This window comes from Octodon degus, unplaced genomic scaffold (assembly GCF_000260255.1).
Source record: "Octodon degus isolate 3935 unplaced genomic scaffold, OctDeg1.0 scaffold00077, whole genome shotgun sequence".
Taxonomy (NCBI): domain Eukaryota; kingdom Metazoa; phylum Chordata; class Mammalia; order Rodentia; family Octodontidae; genus Octodon; species Octodon degus.
Genome location: NW_004524653.1, coordinates 785,049 through 802,729, shown reverse-complemented (window position 1 = coordinate 802,729; position 17,681 = coordinate 785,049). Strand labels below are relative to the sequence as shown.

At 42.8% G+C, this 17,681-nt stretch overlaps 1 protein-coding gene, 1 non-coding gene and 1 pseudogene across 4 annotated transcripts in view; 2 read left to right on the top strand and 1 right to left on the bottom strand.

Annotated features, from left to right (window-relative positions):
- Spo11 (SPO11, initiator of meiotic double stranded breaks) overlaps positions 1-17,681 on the top strand; it is a 19,122-nt gene that overhangs the window by 460 nt on the left and 981 nt on the right. The window contains exons 2-12 of one of the 3 annotated variants that reach the window (XM_004636008.2): positions 2,020-2,133; positions 3,612-3,700; positions 4,051-4,117; positions 4,558-4,666; positions 5,005-5,091; positions 6,137-6,173; positions 6,632-6,741; positions 11,633-11,732; positions 12,115-12,152; positions 14,914-14,990; positions 17,329-17,440. In XM_004636008.2, coding sequence (XP_004636065.1) covers positions 2,020-2,133; positions 3,612-3,700; positions 4,051-4,117; positions 4,558-4,666; positions 5,005-5,091; positions 6,137-6,173; positions 6,632-6,741; positions 11,633-11,732; positions 12,115-12,152; positions 14,914-14,990; positions 17,329-17,440 — 940 coding nt within the window. The remainder of the gene's footprint in view (positions 1-2,019; positions 2,134-3,611; positions 3,701-4,050; positions 4,118-4,557; positions 4,667-5,004; positions 5,092-6,136; positions 6,174-6,631; positions 6,742-11,632; positions 11,733-12,114; positions 12,153-14,913; positions 14,991-17,328; positions 17,441-17,681) is intronic. The other 2 variants (XM_012515773.2, XM_004636009.2) reach the window with 2 other exon arrangements.
- Positions 9,778-10,605, top strand: LOC105742833 (annotated as a pseudogene).
- Positions 14,234-14,340, bottom strand: LOC111818035. The gene has a single exon (XR_002822109.1). It is a non-coding gene; the product is annotated as a U6 spliceosomal RNA (small nuclear RNA).

Here is a 17,681-nt window from a genome sequence, read left to right as displayed (position 1 = left end):
GCTCCCCCAGAAGCTTGTAGGGGGCTCGCTGGTTCCCCCAGCGCCCTGAAAAGTCAGGGAGTTGGGAGACAGTGGAGCTTGGCATTTGAATTTTTTAAAAAATTAATGTTTAACTTTAAAAGCCTTCAAGGCTTATTTAGTGGGAGGAGAGAAGTGAGAAAATGAATCCTGTACGTTTCCTCTTAGTGAGCTAATGATTCTCTCAAAGTTAACGAGGAGATCAGCACATTTTAAGTGGTTTGTAATAGAATATTTTTCTTGCCTTGGTGACAGCGCCCTTGTTTTAAATTATTTACTTAATGTCAGCCATGGAGACTACAGCTCTGCAATTTGGAATCAACTACAGGAAGTATCAACAGGATTGGCCTCTTAAAATTCTCTGTTGTTTTGTTGCATTGATCTGTTTTCCTTGTTTATTGATGAATTATCCTCTTATTTATAAGCCCAAGGAATCAAATAACCCATAAGCAAACAAATCTTTACAGAAGGATTTAGTTTGAGGGCAAATTCAGGAAGATGAGAAAAAAAAAGAGAAGTTCCTTACCTACACTCCTCATGTGAATTAATCTGACTGTATGCTGGTTCACAGGATTGTCCTGCAGCTTCCTTTTTCAAACTGGGGGGAGGGGAGGAATGAACCAACTACTTGGGTTAATTCGTCTCTCAATATTATAAAATGTTCAATGTTTGAAAATTAATCTTCAGATACACAGATTTTCATTTTCTTTATTTTAGGGAAGGTCTATAGGGTGTTCAGGACTCCTAGTGATCCACCTGTTTACAGCCTCCCAAGAGCAGGGATTACAGGGGTGTGTCACAGTGCCCAGTCTCAATTGCCTCTCAGTCACCCAGGGGGTGGGGCGGGGCCAAGCGGCAGGCCCTGGGATCAAACTACCGGCCCCTGTGCCTGCTTGCAGGCACTTTAATCCGCTGAGCTATAGATTTTCATTTTCTGAGACACAAGTTTTAGCTAAAAGTTCAAGTAGCTATGGAAATTAAAACGCAAATAGTTGGCTTATTTTTTAGGCTTAATTTGATTTGCCTTTCTAAGCAATATGCCAATCGTAAAATAACTTTTTAAAAATATTTATTTACTTATTTATTTGGTGCTGGGTCTCGCTAGGCAGCTCGGACTCACAGTGAGCCTCTTGTCTCAGCCTCCCCAGGGCTGGGATTACAGGCATGTACCACCATGCCCCATTCTGGGGTTCCAGGTCAGCACAGCATGTGGTAACAATGATCAAACTCAGATCCTTATGCTTGCCAGGCAGGAGCTTAGACTGCTGAGCCATCTCCCCAGCCCAACAGAACTTTTTCTTTAACTGATGGCCTGTGAAATTAAAAGCCCCCTGACAGAAAAGTCAGCTCAGTTTTAATATTTTGCTGTAAAGTGGCATAAGAGTTGCCAAGTCAGCCATTTAGTGCAGAACTTATGATTTGTTCTTTTCATGGTACTGATTAAATTTTTTTCCATTTTGAATCACTAAACTTCGAAGAGACTGATTTGGCATGAGATCAACTAGTGCAATGTGCTACACAAAGGTTTTCTTTTGAAATATCTTTCTGCATTGAATTTTTGAGAAAAAAAATTCCTTGCCAAAATTATATCATTCTTTTTCATCATTTTTAATTAAAACATTTCTCAGTAGCTTTTCAAACCAGTAAGTTTATATTTAAGTTGAGTTAGAGTAAAAGAAGCTAATAGGAGCCTCAAACATATATTTGGAGGTTACATTGTGTAGCCATTGATGCAGAAGGGAGACATTACTTCAGTTGGTAATTTGACCAAGTTACAAGCAAACACAATTTCTTTGTAAGTAACCACTGTAAACATCATTGTTTTAATGCAGGACTGATGTTAAGATTTAGTGGGAAAGATCATTGCTGGCATGAATCTCCAAGTCTTAAAAAACAACCCATGGAACAAAAGTTGTTTTTACATTGATGTGGGGAAACGTTACATATTACAAAGGAATACTATGTAATTAAAGTTGAATCATGGTGTGTTTATTGTTTCAGTTCTGAGGTTCTTGCATCTATAGAAAATATCATTCAGGACATCGTCACAAGCTTGGCAAGGAAAGAGGCACCTGCCTTCATCATAGACAACAGATCAAGCTGGGAAAATACCAAGTGGGCATTTTGCATTTTCATGTTTAAATGCAGTATTTATGTCCTTACTCCCATTTACTTGAATTAGATTTCACTGTGTGCATTGCCTTTAGTGCTCACCAAAAACTTAGAAAGTTTATAGAATTTACATAAGGAAGATTGCGTAGACCAGAAGTAGGTTTGAAAGGTGCAGCACAGAAAAAATAGGGGTCATAACAAAATTGAGCACTGAGACATTAGAACTCAAAATGTGTACGCTCTTGCTGAAAGTAGATACCAAGCATGGCCCGAAGCCTCCAACACTGGGGGTGGGTACCCTGGGCACAGTTCTCATCTAACGTGGCCCTGAGCCTCTAACACGGGGGGTGGTGGGTGCCTTGGGCACAATTCTCATCTACAATGAAGAAAACAAAAACAAAAACCTACAGCTGGGAACAACCAGTCCTGGGTAAAAAGCCAGGCTGAAGTAAAAGGACCCTGAACACAGGGCTGACTGAGGAGGCTCCTGATGATCTGTGCTTGCGTAGTTCAACAGTTGAGTCCAAATTCATCCAAACCTAGTGGTACAATTGTTTTCTTCTCCAACCCCAGCCTGTAAAACCTCCTCCACTGAATATTGCAAATTAGTACAAGAATAGTTCTTAGGCTGTGTAAGAATTACAGAGACAGAATAAAAGGAACTGGAGACTCCTTAGTCACTGAGGGCTTTTCTATGATCAATATAATCAACACAAACTGCATTTTTGAATTGTATTTTGCAAGATGGATTTTTGTCTAACTTGAAGCTGCTGCTAGCTAGCATCTTTGCCTTATGTCTTCTGCTACCTATAGGAGACGGTTGGTGGTTCACTTTATTTATTTATTTATTTAATTTTTTTTTTTTTCTTGCTGAACCAGGGATTGAACTCAGGCCCTTGCATTTGCCAGGGAAGCGCTTATTCCACTGAGCCATCTTCCCCGACCCCTGGTAGTTCAATTTAAAATGCTAATATAAATTGTTACTTTATATAATGTTTCTTTGTGGATAAATTAGAAATGAAATATTTCAGAGCTTACTGAATTGAGTCAAATATTAAATTATTTTTTTCTTTTGGCGGAACCAGGGATTGAACTCAGGCCCTTGCGCTTGCCAGGCAAGTGCTTGCTCTACTGAGCTATTTCCCCTAGCCCCAAAATATTAATTACTAAAATGAGTAAAATACCAATAAAATCGTGAAATGTGAAAATGTTGCTCATTCCCTCAGTGTCTTCCCAGGAGTTATACATACACACTACATAAGCAAAGGTGAATATTTTAGTTGCTGTGTGTCAATAAGCAATTAATCACAACCTAAAACAACCAACCTAAGCTTGCAAAGGAGGTATTCCTGAAGGTTAAGTGTTTGTATAAAGGTGCAGTGTGGGAGCGGACCAGTGGGCAGAAGACAACATTAAGTGTCGTTTGGTATTCAGAAGTTAAGTCTTTTTACTTTATTTCTTTGCTTTGAACAAAACAACAGGTTTGAAGACAGTGTGGGTCTTCAAATGGTATCCCATTGTACCACAAGAAAAATCAGAAGTGATTCTCCAAAATCAGTTAAAAAATTTGGTAAATTAATCTTTCTTAGCTTTGAGTAGTAAAGAGAAATAAATTTGGTTATTTTTAAATGTTGCTAATTTGTTGTTGATGTATTCATTAATAGGTCACTTATAAATTTTATAAATAAATGTACTTATCAAGGTATATGGCTTAATAGAACATTATTTTCTCCATTTTGCTGTCAAAAGAACAATTTTATCTGATTCTTTGTGTAGTTATTCTGTATTAAGCCCTTCTGTTTTGGAAAGATTGTTTTAAATGTGGACAGTAATTGGGGATCATTAAAATCTTGATAACAATGTCTTTTGAGTTAATGTGATAAATGGCAACTAAGTCATTCATTGCATCTTATTTTTCAGCTCTAATTCTTAAAATATTATCTATGATTTATAAATTAGTACAGAGCAACACTTATGCAACCAAAAGGTAAATATATTATTCTGGTAAACTACTTACTCTTCAAATATAATGTGAGATTTTATTAGATTAATTTCATTATATGCTTTGAAAAGTCACCCGACTGTAGGTAATAAATTACTTTCCATATATGTTGTGTTTTGTTGATTTTATTTTGTTTATTTATTTATTTTTATGTATTTGGTACAGGGTATTACTATGCGGCTGGGACTTGTAGTGACCCTTGTGTTTTCAGCCTCCCCAGCACTTACTGGGATTACTGATGTGAGCCACCATGTGGACTCTGTGGTGGGCTCAGTGCTCCCAGGGGCAGGGCCTGCTGGGGCCTGTGGTGCTGGGGATCGAATGTTGTGCTGTTTAGTTAAAGCTTTCTCCAGGTAGTGTTTCTAATACTGATCATGTCCACAGAAGATACAGCTAATTAAGGTATATGTTTTACATTTTTGTAGAGACATATATTACACTGACAGCCAACTCTTTGGTAATCAGACTATTGTGGACAATATTATTGATGATATTTCTTGTATGCTGAAAGTACCAAGGAGGAGTCTACATATTGTAAGTTTTATTTAATATAAACATTTTCTTTTAAAGCAAAATGTTTCTAAGAAATTATAATAATAGTAAATGTAATCTTCACCTGTTTGATACTAGTTGATCATATAAATTTAAATTGTGTTTTCAGTGTATTCCTTTGAATGAATGAACCAAATCAGGCGAATTATGAAATACTTATAATTCCTAAACACCCATACATATATTTTTCTTCATCTCCAAATTCCTGAGAAAAACTACAAACAATTTAGCTGGTGAACAAGAAGAATGACTTAGCCTCATGATATACATTTGTGGAAAAGGTTTCAAAGATGTCTTTCTTTTTTTTTTTTTTTTTCCAGTTGTCAACCTCCAAAGGATTAATTGCTGGCAATTTAAGATATGTTGAGGAAGATGGCACCAGAGTGAGCTGTGCCTGCGGCGCTTCCGTAAGCATCCTTTCTGCCTCACAGGCTTTAACTCCCCTCTAGTTCCTTTAATTTTGAAACATATTTTATGTCTTACTTTGTTAGATAGTTTAGAGCTTAAGATTTTTAAGTACAGCTGAAGGATGAGTAGGTCCTTGCTTTTTACTTTTTCATGTATTTGGTCCAGGGTCTCACTGCACAGCTCGGACCCATAGTGCTCCTCCTGTTTTCAGCCTCCCCCGTGCTGGGATTCTGGGCCTGCACCGGCCCAGTAGGTCTGCACTTTGTAGGGTGGTAGCTCACATAGTCCGGAACATGCCCCGTGGTCATATTGAAACAGATACTTTCCATTTAGAATGTGCTGTTCTATTTAAAAACATACAGGTAGACTGTGCTTCAGTATTTTAGCCTGATTAACGTAATCTCCACAAAACTTGCTGGCTCTTAAATGAATATATTGTGTAATATGCTCTCTACTGGGCTTTACTATGTTGAGCACCTCAGCACCAAGCTAGCATGGTGCTTTGGATGGAGCCACATAGAAGTTAGGAAAGGAGACAGGTGGTTCCCCAAGATCCCTGCATCCTGATGTTTCCCTTCATCCTTTTCTTTTGTCTCTTTCCTTTTCTTTGTGCTGAGGACTGAACCCCAAGCCTTTGCACTAATATACATCCCCAGTCCTTTTTAATTTTTTGTTTTGAGACAGGGCCTCACTAAGCTGTCAAAGTGCCCAGCTGGGGGTTGAAATTGCTGTCCTGCCTCAGCCTCCCATAGTGCTGAGATTACAGATGTGAAACACACCCCACATGGATCATTTTCGCTTTTTAAGCCTCTTATCTACAAAGCACCTAAGAAACTCTCCCTGCTGGGAAGTAGTGTAGTTGTGTGTCTGCTTCCTTACTGAGGGATTACATTCTTTCTTACTGTTTTCTTGCTGAACATTAAGTCTTTGATGATGGGAATAGTCAAAGAAGAATGAAGTCATGATTTTTGTGATACATTATAAAATGTAGCTTTACTTGGTTTTTATTGAAAAACTTAAAATGTCCCTTTTCTTTAAATTTAGGCTATTGCTGTACCATCTAATGTTCAAGGAATTCGGAGTATCCTTCCAGTGCAAAGTCTTTAAACTTCTGGAATGTTCACTCATTTCATTGATAAGTTAAGCATTCATGGTGTCTGATGGTCAAGTCAGACCATGTCACCATCAAGATGAACAATCTGGTCCCTTCTTTAGAACGTTTTTAGAAGTTGACTGTGAATTAGAGTGGGCGTGGTGGCACGCAGCTGTAATGCCAGCTGTTGGGAGGCTGCACACAGGAGGATCATTATGAGTCCAATCTGCATAGTGAGACTCTGTAGCCCCTGTACTAAAATACAAAAAAAAAAGAGTTGACTGTGAAGTAGGAGACAGATGTGTAAATGCAGGTTTATATATGTGAGGGTGAAAATGAGAATGTTCTTTCTGTGGCTGCTTTCCAATTCCTTGATAAGGCACCACAATGTAGCTGGTGGTTAGTTGCGATATTCTTCCTTTGGTTTACCTACCTTAACATCACAGACTTAATCACAGATGCAAAATTTCTGTTAATTGTAGAAAAAGATGCAACTTTTCAGCGGCTCCTGGATGACAACTTCTGCAACCACATGTCGCCATGCATCATGGTGACGGTAGTGTTTCCACCTTTGCCTCGCTCTCAGGACTAACGCATGCTCCGTGGTATGGGTGGGAGGGGTCTGGAGTCATCGCCGCACCTCGGGCAGTGCTCAGTTGCCACGTAGTGTGATGGGAATATTCAAAGGGTTAAAATCTCTCCCTCCTGCCCAAAACGAGGTGATGGTCCTGATTTTAAGGACCAGGCAGTGACAACACCGGAGCAGCTCATGCGCCCGTGGTGCTGCCCTCACACTTCCCACGGGAGCTCATCACCTCGACTGTTTTGGATTCACACGTGGGCTTTGTCCAGGGTTCAGTTATGCCTTGTTCCTCCTCACATGGGTGGTTATGTAAGGTAATGTCACTAACTCAGTCAAAAGGAGCTTGTTTTACCCCATGTTTTGTTATTTTAACACAGTGTCTCTATGTAACTCAAGCTGGTCTCGAATTTTCTGCATATCCCTGGCTGTCCTCCTGCCTCGGCCTCCTAGCACTGAGATTGCAGGCATGTGCCACACACCTGGATAGGAGCTTGCTTTTTAAAAGCATAAATGTGCACAGAATAGTGACAGTCACATACATCATGATTCCTATCACTGCAAGAATTTTTGCAGTGTCTAGCCTTGATGGCACACCCTAGACCAAGTGGCATAAGCAACACACATTTACTGCTCCTGGCTCTAGAGGTGAAGTCAGGGTCAAGGACCTGCAGGTCCAGTGACCAGTGTGAGCCTGCTGTTTGGTTCACTGGATGGTCATCTTCTCCTTGAGTCCCCACATGGTAGGTAGGCCCTGCCTGCATCCTTTCCCTAGGAGCATAATCCCATTCAGCAAGGCTGGACTGACGCCGTGACGTGAGCACTGCCCGAAGGTGCCACTCCTAGCACCATCACACTGAAGTTAAGGTTCAGTGTAAATCTGGGAGGGACAGAAGCAGCCCACGGCAGGCAGGAAATTTACTGCTATGGGGAATGGGGCCTTCACAGACCTGGAGCCACCAGTAAAACCCACCAGAGTGGAAAAGAAAGAGGTGGGGAAAGGAAACGAGGGGCACGTAGGTAGGATGGTGACAGCACAGGAGCATGGACCAGGCTTCCCCCTTTGCCAGCTCTTTCCCAGCATTTCTGCTTTTGTAGATCTGGATAAAAACCTAGCTCTTTGAAGAAGAAAATACAGGGCTCTTCCACTTAAAATTCCTCTGGCTTATTGGATTAACAGTAAGTATGGTGTGTGTGAGGTATGTTTATGGAAGCATGAGGAGTGACCCAGAGAGGGCAGGAGCCCAGGCTGCTGGGGGGGCTTAGAAGGTCTGGCTGCTCGCATGGAGGGAGCATGGTTTGGTGCAGAATATTGGGGCTCCCAGAAATGTCTGGAGCGGAAGGAAATGACAAGAATTAGCACAGCAGCACATCTATTAGGTGGAGATAAGGGAGTTACCTGCTGGGCCTTTGGGAAGTTCCCTCAGTGTGAGGATAGAAGGGGATCGTGAAAGGGACATGTGAAAGCACTTGGCGACACTGAGGTAAGGAGCGAGTCCCACAGCCCTTCGGTATGAACACCACACACACACAGCTCTTCACAGGATTTTGAGTGGGGGTTTAGAGAGATGGACTTGATGTAGCAGCAGATAGTCGAAGCAGCCTCTGCCCAGTTTGAAGTTAAGGGGCCGAACGTCAAGAAGGACACAAGATGTGCTCACGTGTGGCAGGTGCCCCATGTGAGTCCTGAGGTGGATGTGTCTCTGTGGGGGGTCTGCAGTGCACCCTCCAGCCTAGTCCCCCCTGCTTTAGCAGCTGGGTCCCGAGAGGCTGACTGGAGGCCAGGCCACCACAGACAGAAGGCTGCCCTGGAGATGCACTGTGGCTTGGCTCGGTGTCCTGTTTGCCTTGAAGAGAGATCTGGGTGGTTGGAAACACAGGGAGAAAGTCAGAAAGTCACACACTTTCTTTTGCTCTGGGCATTTGGGGTGCAGTCTTCTAGTCCTTGCCCAGATGTACATGCCGCCCCCCTCAGCTCCACAGTACCCCACAATGACTGCTGTGAAATACCCACAAGCTGCCTCGCGTAGTGGCTGTCTCTGCAGAGGGAGCTGTGGCTAGAGACCTGGGCCAGGAAGAAGCCATTTTCACCCAAGAGCCTTTCACACTGTTTGACGTCTCTAGCATGGTCATGCGTTGTCTCTTCCCAAAGGAAAACATTAAAATACTACAGTTTGCTAAGTGCTCACGATACGCCAGGAGCTCTGCTAAGCACTATATGTAATAAAAGTTCACATGATTTTTTGGTTTGGTTTGGCTTGGTTTTTTGAGACAGGGTCTCATTATGTAGTTCAGGCTAGCTTTGAACTCACTCAGCCCAGGCTGACCCCAAACTCAGGCAAGCCGCCTGCCTATCTTTTGAATCTGGGAGGAGGGGCATTGATATTCTCATCACTTCTACTTTGATCATAGGAACTGCAATGTGTCCTGTATTTTTTGTTGTTGTTTTATTTCTTGGCTGTACTTGGGTTGGACTCAGGTCCTCATGTAGGCTGGGCAAGCCCTGTAGCTCCGAGCTCCAGTCCCAGTCCCAGGAAAGCACATTGCCACAGTTCTGCAGCTACTCAGAACTGGGGCTGGGGCCAGGTAACTCTGTGTTGTTACTGTGCCAGATATCTCACTTTATAGGTAGAGTTAAGGCCTAGACAGACCAAGAAACCTGCCCACTGTCACAGGTACATTTATGATAATGGTGAGCAGAGAGGGAATTCAAACTCAGAGTTCTCTGGTCCAAAGCCTGTCTTGGTGTTTTCCCCTGGCACTGTCCACTGTACTGAGGGTTGAACCCAGGGCCTTGTGCATGACAGACAAGATTTCTACCTGCTGAGCTATCTCCCTGGCCCCAGAAGCTTGTTCTTAATAGCAGTATGGACCTGCTTCCTTCTGCTCCATGTTGCATTTGGTTTCCTTTATTTTTCTTGACACTATTTTACATGCTCTTTAGATTGTTCTTCTACCTGTTTTGATAACTTCATATTATCCCACCCTGTTAAACTCTGAACTTAACCTATATAACTCTCCTAAGGGCTTCATGATTATTAAATAATGTAAGTCCTCTCACAGCTTTATAAGCTATCACAGAGCCCCCAAATCATAGGAGGTTTCATTACTCCTGCAAATTCATGCCATCAAGAAATGTGGAGCCCAGGGCAACACCCCAGCTGCAGCCCCTGCCGCACACACTTAGTATCCAGCCTCCTGGATGCTCCCCACAGCCACCCCAGGTGTTCGGAATGGCCAGCAGGGGACCTGCAGACAGCCTCAGCCAAGAGGTACAAGAGAAGAGAAACAGGATAACACTGACCTGGAGCAGATCCTGATTCAGTGGCTCACTACCCAGTGCCGCAAGGACGTGGGCTGGCCCCAGTCCAGGCAGGAGAACTTCCAGAACTGACTTAAGGATGGCACGGTGCTGGGTGAGCTCATCGATGGACTGCGCCCCGAGGGCCAGGCTCCCATAAGAAGATCCAGGCCTCCTCCCTGGCTTTGAAGCAGATGGAGCATATCTCTCAGTTCCTGCGGGCAGCTGAGCGCTGTGGCGTCAACACCACTGACATCTTCCAAACAGTGGATCTCTGGGAAGGAAAGAGAGTGGCCTGTGTATAGCGGACATTGATGAACCTGGGTGAGCTGGCGGTGGCCCAAGATGATGGGCAGTTTTCTGGGGACCCCAACTGGTTTCCTAAGAAATCCAAGGAGAACCCTCGGAACTTCTCAGACAACCAGCTGCCAGATGGCAAGAAAGTGATTGGGATGCAGATGGGGACCAACCGTGGGGCATCTCAAGGCAGGCATGACTGGCTGATCCTGTCCTGCCCCTGCCTACCCTCCCATGAGTGATTAATATATATGTATATATGTTTTAGCAATGACATTCCCAGGGAGCCCTGCAAAGCTCTCAAGCTCCCTTCTGGGGCAGGCATCCAGCCTCTCCCGCCACTTCTGGGAGTGTCTCATGGCACCTCTCCCCTTGTGCTTACTAATACATTCCTTCTCCACACCCATCAAAACTGGACCAACTTTTCCCCTGGAACCAACATTTGTGGGGGTCTTAGCCTTCCACTCCCCGCTATTCCTGTCCCCTTTCTTTTGGCCTCTCCTGACTCTGAGCTCTATGCTCTGAGCCCATCCTTGGCTCAGAGTCAGGGATGCTGCCTTCAGGCCTGGTGCTGGGCTGGCCTTGCCTCCCCACAGCCCTGACTGTAGGGACTTAATTTATAGGGGCCTATGGTGACTGCCGCTGGGCTGTGCTCCCCATGCATCTGGGGCAGCCTTCCCTGGCAGAGGCCCTCTTGGTTTCTCATTTTCCATTCCCCTTGCTGTGGCTAAGGGACAGGGCTGAGGGGACAAAAGAGAAAGGGCTTCCCACCATAGCCTGGGGCTTGAGGACGAAGTGTTTGCTGATTTAAATAAAGAATCATAGTCTTTTTTGAAAGAAGAAGGAAGAGGAGGAAGAGAGGAGGAGGAGGAGAAAGAAAAAGAGCCCAGATGGTAGCCCAGGCCATTTGGGCCCACAGCTGACTTCCTGTCACCAATGAGCTATGCCACCTATCCATGTCCCTGTGGTTAGATATTTTGGCTTGTTGTTTTTATCACTTTCAATAACATGGTGGTGATCATCTTTAGTATGTAGGGTTATTCTTTTGTCTGCTCAAATGTTGCCTTGGGGTCCTTTCATAGGACTGGTCTAAGGGGGGCAAAGGTACAGGTGTACCCTAGTCTGTCCTATTGTGTTGCATTTGTTCACAGTCAGTGCCGGTCTTCCCCATCCAAGCGGGGGAAATCTCAATTTATTAGTGAAATAAGAGTAGTGCTATCCAGTTTACCCCACTGTAATTAAAATGACTAATTTCTGCCTTGCCTTTAGGGAAAAGGCACACCTGACCTGAACACGAGACTTTTAGTCAAGAAACTGTGGGACCTGTTCCACATTCCTGTTTTCACACTGGTAGATGCTGACCCGCACGGTAACTTACCCTGGCACTACGTAGGATAGTCATGGATAAATCCTGCTTTTGGTTGTGCATTCCACTCTTTTTTTTTGGATCTGGGGATTGAATTCAGGCCCTTGCACTTGCCAGGCAAGCCCTTATTCTACTGAGCTATCCTGGCCCCATGCTTTCCACTCTTAAAACAACTTCAGAAAATATTTTAAAAGAACATGATTAGGTTAAAATTGAAGACTATAGTTATTCAAGGTAATGTATGGTTATTTCTTCTATATTAAAACTGAGAATTGTAATTTTTTCATTAGTAATCCAAAAATAAAAATTTCAGAAGACGGACCAAACTTGAGAGTGGAACCTGTAATATACAAGACCAATTTTACAGTTAACTTTCTTTTAATAGGCATAGAAATAATGTGCATCTATAAGTATGGATCTCTGGTGAGTACACAAAAATAATTTTCCTTTCCTTACTACTTAGACATTGCATATTCATTGGGATGCTTCTACTAAGCTAAGTCCCCCCCATGTGCTAGGGTGGTGGTGGCGAACCTATGGCATGCGTACTGTAGCAGGCTTTGTACCACTGGAAGCTCGGTGATTGTGTTTTCTTTTAAGACAAAAGACTGTTCTAAACTAAAATCGGATTGTTCTAAACTAATCCTTCTTAAAACACTTATCCCATTACCCTTGCTGCTTTCTGAAGCAGTTCTAGAAGTTCTCTTTCATGAGTATCTTTCTTTATTTGCATTTCATGGCTGCCTTGATATGCTTTTTTTTTTTTTTTTTTTTTTTTTCTCAGTACTGGGGATTGAACTGAGGACTTTGCCAGGAAGGTGCTTATTCCTCTGAGCTATCTCCCCAGCCCTATTTGATATTCTGAATCAATTCAAAATGCTTACCTTTCATGGTCATTTTGATTTTGGGAAAAATCCAGATCCAGAGAATAAGGTGGATGAGAAAATACTGTAATATTTTTCTTTTTAAAATTATTTATTTGTTTGGTACAGAGTCTTGCTATACAGCTCAGACTCATAGTGATCCTCCTGTCTCAGGCTTCCAAGTGCTGGAGTTACAGATGTGTACCACCTCGCCCTGTTTCGGTGGCTGACACAGCCACCCAAAACCTGGAGCCAATGCAGCATGCAGTATTACGGATCAAACTCAGGTCCCTGTGCTTTCCAGGCAGGCACTTAGACCACTGAGCTGTCTCCCCAGCCCCTGTAATATTTTTCCAAGCCTGTCTTTCCATTGGCTGGGACCCACATTTGCTGTAGTTTTCATCATGCCTGCCTTTCTTGGCTGGAATGCAGCAGCAGCATTCGCCTTGTGAAGACTGTCCTGAAAGAGGACTTCCAGAACTGCTTTTGGCAGTGGCAAGAAGTATGGGCTAAGTGTGCTCGCGGTGAGGAGAAGCATTTTGAGGGAGATTAATGGCAATGTATCTTTTTTCCCCCAAAACTTTATTGATAAACAGCAATGAGACAGTTTCAAATCAAATCGGAAGTACAGTTTCAACAAATAACACACTGTGTATATTCTTCTTAGTGGTTAATTGCTGTACAAGATGCGGACTTGAGATCCTATTTACAAACACCATTAGAACAAATCATTCTATTCATTAAGAGAGTGCAACTATATATCTATCCTAACCACTTTGAATACACAGATACAAAATGGGCATTCATCTGTATATCCTATTTTTTCTAAGTTCCGTTACTGAATATTATAGGTGTGTAAACTCAGCAAAATATTCTAAAAGAGTCCAGTAGCCCATAATAGCATTGGGTCTTCTGTTTAACTGGCAATGTTGGAAATTATTGACCTGAATCCCCCACAGCTCAACATAACAGCATGGCTTTACTTCTTATATTTCATCTTCATACTTTTCTACTGGATGGATAAGACCAAGGTAAAGCAGGACCTATGCAACAAGAGTTGTAGCTTTTTGGTCTGAGAAGGTCAGTGAAATGCCCTCAGGATTTATCCTGAGATCCTGTACCTCAGATTGTAGAACCTTTGTCAGTGGCAGCCATGTGGATGAGTCACGGCCAATGCTTGGCCAATGTGCTCTCTGTGAAAGCCTGAGAGAGTGTCTTCTCCCCATGAGACTCTCCTTAGGCACACTCTACGTCATCGATCACTTTCCTCTTTGGCCCCATAATCTTCTTGATCAGAAAATTTGGGACACTACCGAGGTACGTGACGTTACAGTATAAGTTCTCCTATGTCCTGAGTCTTAATTGACCTTAGAAGGCTAGGGCCAAAATGTTGGCTTTCCTTGTAGCCCTCCTTTTTCTCTAATTTTGGTCTGCAAACTTAGGTTGTTAACCATCCAGAAGACAAGCTTATTGTTATTATCAAACGATTTAGGCTATTAAGCTTAACCTCACTATCTCACTGCATTTCAAACATCTTAGGCATAATAAGGAGCAGGTATTTTTCATCAAGTATTGATATGTTGAACTTTAAGTCCCTGCATAATATGATAAAAAGCATTTAAAAATTAGATTAGATTTAAAAAAAATATGGAACACTTCACGAATTTGCGTGTCATCCTTGCGCAGGGGCCATGCTAATCTTCTCTGTATCGTTCCAATTTTAGTATATGTGCTGCCGAAGCAAGCACGCAATGTATCTTTTCATGTAATAAAATTTGAAAATGTAAACATTCATCTGCTGAGGATATAGCTGAGCGGCACAGTGCTTGCTTGGCAAGTGCAAAGCCGTGAGTTGGATTCCTGGTACCCAGAAAAAAACCCAAAACAGAAAACCCAAAATGTGCATCATATATTTTGGTCATGCCTCACACACGCAGGGATCTGAAATGACCGCATTCCAGCGGTTCTTACAGTGTATCCTGGGCCAGGGCATCAGCATCACCTGGAAACTTGTTAGAAGTGCAGATCTCAGTTCCCAAGCAGCGCCACTGAGGGGCAGTCTCCGGGTGGTTCTGATGGCTGCTCGGGCTTATAGCCTACGCAGGAGGACGCAGAGTGAGCTCGATACAGAGTCACAGGCAGTATTGACTGCAGGCTGCAAAGGTTCTCTTGAGGTTTTACTTCTAGAAAATTAATACAGAAATGCCACAGAGCAGTTCCATGCCTGTCTTTCTTAATATACAAAGAGTTCTGCTGCATGGACGGGAATGCAGAGTGTTCTCTCGAGTTTGTCCCACCTAATGTGCTTCTCTTCGTTTCAGTCTATGTCCTTTGAGGCCCACAACCTAACGGTCCCTGCTGCTCGATGGCTCGGCCTCCTCCCTTCTGATATTAAAAGGTTAGATGGTGCTGCGGGTCAGGGCATGGAGACGATGCCTTGGGGTGTGCGACAGCGAGCCGCGAAGGTCAACAAAGAGAACTCGTAATTTTTTTTTAATTTTTATTTATTTATTTATTTAGTGTGTGTGTGTGTGTGTGTGTGTGTGTGTGGCCAGCTCAGCCCACCAGGGGGCAGGGCGGGCTGGCATGTGGTGCTGGGGGATTGAACCACGGTCCCTGTGCTTTGCTTGGCTTAGCTTGTTCTAAGTAGGTGCTTTAGACCACTGAGTCATCTCACCAGCCCCAAGAACTCGTAAATTTTTAAATGTATATTGTCCACTGTGACTCAGAATCCCATAATTATGAATTAGATTTATCAGTAATTTTGCTTCTAAAATTGCTTCTGACTACTAAAATTCTTAACAAATGAATTTGATTAGTGCTATCCTAAAAGGCTAGCTACAGAAATGATTTTTATCTCTATGGCTAAAACATTTTGTAAATTTTGTATACTTAAAAATATACATTATACATGGAACCTAACTAAATAATAATCATTGACGCTATTGTTTGCCACTTGAATCAGTTTTATCATGCATTTAAAACATTAGCCTCGGGGCTGGTGAGATGGCTCAGTGGTCTAAAGCACCTACTTAGAACAAGCTTAGCAAAGCACAAGGACCGCGGTTCAATCCCCCAGCACCACATGCCAGCCAGCCCCGCCCCCTGGTGGGCTGAGCTGCCCCCCCCACATAAATAAATAAAAAAATTTAAAAAATAAAAAATAAAACATTAGCCTCATTTTTAAAAATCTCATTTTAGGATGATCTAAAGTTTGGGACTCTCATGTGTGGCAAGTTAATATATAGCTTCATAATAGAAAAAAATCATTACAAGATAAAAGTTCGTACAGTTGAGTGGTTTTGCCTTTGTACGGTGCTTTCTGTCCATAGTCATAACAGTTTCACTAAGATGTGCTCTATTCCATGCTATTTTGTAGCCTGCTTTTCTACACAACATAATGTGATCATTTCTCCACATACGCACGTTTCTGTCTGTGACAGCATGTTTCCGTCTCCTACTGTTCAGCTTCAACACTGGATGTTTGTTTAGTGAACCCCTCATCGCCAGACATTCAGGTGGTTTCCAAGTCTCTGTTCTGCTCGTGTGCTGATGGATCTTCTTGTAACTAAATCTTTTCCTGAATATCTAGTAAGCCCCCGAGGCTGGATTCCCAGAAGAATCTCCTGGATCAAAGAGGGTGCACATTTTTTGAGGCTGACTGTCCTTTGGATGGATCAGTTGATTTGCTCTCCCTGGCGCCTGCCCCTCAGCATAGGACAGTAACACTTTTCTTTTTTGTTTCTCTAGATACAATACTGTAAAATATCTTGTTTTAATTCGCCAGTTTGGGTGAACCCAATAAAGAAACCTTAATTGGCTTTCTTTAACTAGTGAGCCATCCTTGGTTAGAGGTCTTTATTTTCTAAAAACAGAATGTAAATGGTTTGGGGTTGGTCAGCTTTAAAAAGCATAGGAGGAAACATTCATTTTTTTGGTTTTGAATATTTCTATCCAGTGAATTAAATTTTGTTCGATGTGGTACATGTGTCACAGTCAGATCCCTTGGAGATGATCTGCTTGTGTGGAGGTCACTTCTAACACAGACTAGGACTAAGGACGTGGTAAAATTTAAGGTAGCGCTTGGAGCAGCTCCGGCGGCGTCTCCTAGCTCCACCTGTGCCCTTGGACCCGCTCCAGGTCTATCAGTGCACAGCCAAAGGCACACCGCGGGGTGGTCACACAGACATTTGGCAGCAGAAGTGCTCGAGGCCTCCCTTTCCATCAACTGTCACCCCTACACGGGCGTTGTCACTGGCAAGTGGCTGTAATTACAGGGACACTGAAAGAGGCTATTTGACATTGGAGCTCTCTGGGGATGTCCAGGATTTGGGACTTCAAAAAGTAGATTACGCCATAAATCCCAGGACTCTCATCTTCTGTTTTTATAGCACATACCAAGATAAAGTCAAATTTGAGTGTTTCAGATTTAAATCTTTGTGTGTGTGTGTGTGTGCGCGCGCACCGGAGTGAAAACAGTGGACTAATGTCTGTGGCTCAGAATCCACAATGGATCACAAACATTTCAGTAAAAAGTAAAAAGTTGTGAGGCTCAGCTCCTACCCAAGCCTTCTGGAGCTTGCGGCTCCAGACCTGCAGCTTTGAACTTGAAAATTCACTGGTCTAAGACAGGACAGATTTAGAGGCTTCAGTGCTAATGACTTTATCTCTTATTCCTGATATATGTGTTACAGGAGCACGTTGCATTTACTATTTTTTTCATCTGTTTTTTGCAGGTTAAATATACCTAAAGAAAGCTTGATTCCCCTTACAAAACAGGACCAAATGAAGCTTGACAGTATCTTGAAGAGGCCTTATGTTACCTGCCAACCATTTTGGAGAAAAGAGGTATCTGTTTATTTTTCTAATTTAAGTATTGTATAGTCTCATTATCTTGCACTTTAGTAACAACTATTCACGTAGCGCTTTGAAAATGCCCATGATATTTTATATCGCCAGCATTAGTGTGGTGTGGCAGTAAGTAAAGGTTGAAATCAAATCTATGAAAGCTAATAGCCGAGGTCAGCTAGAGGCAGAAGATTTATTTTTACCTTTATTGTGATCATTTATCCTTTTTCAGTGGGTTGTA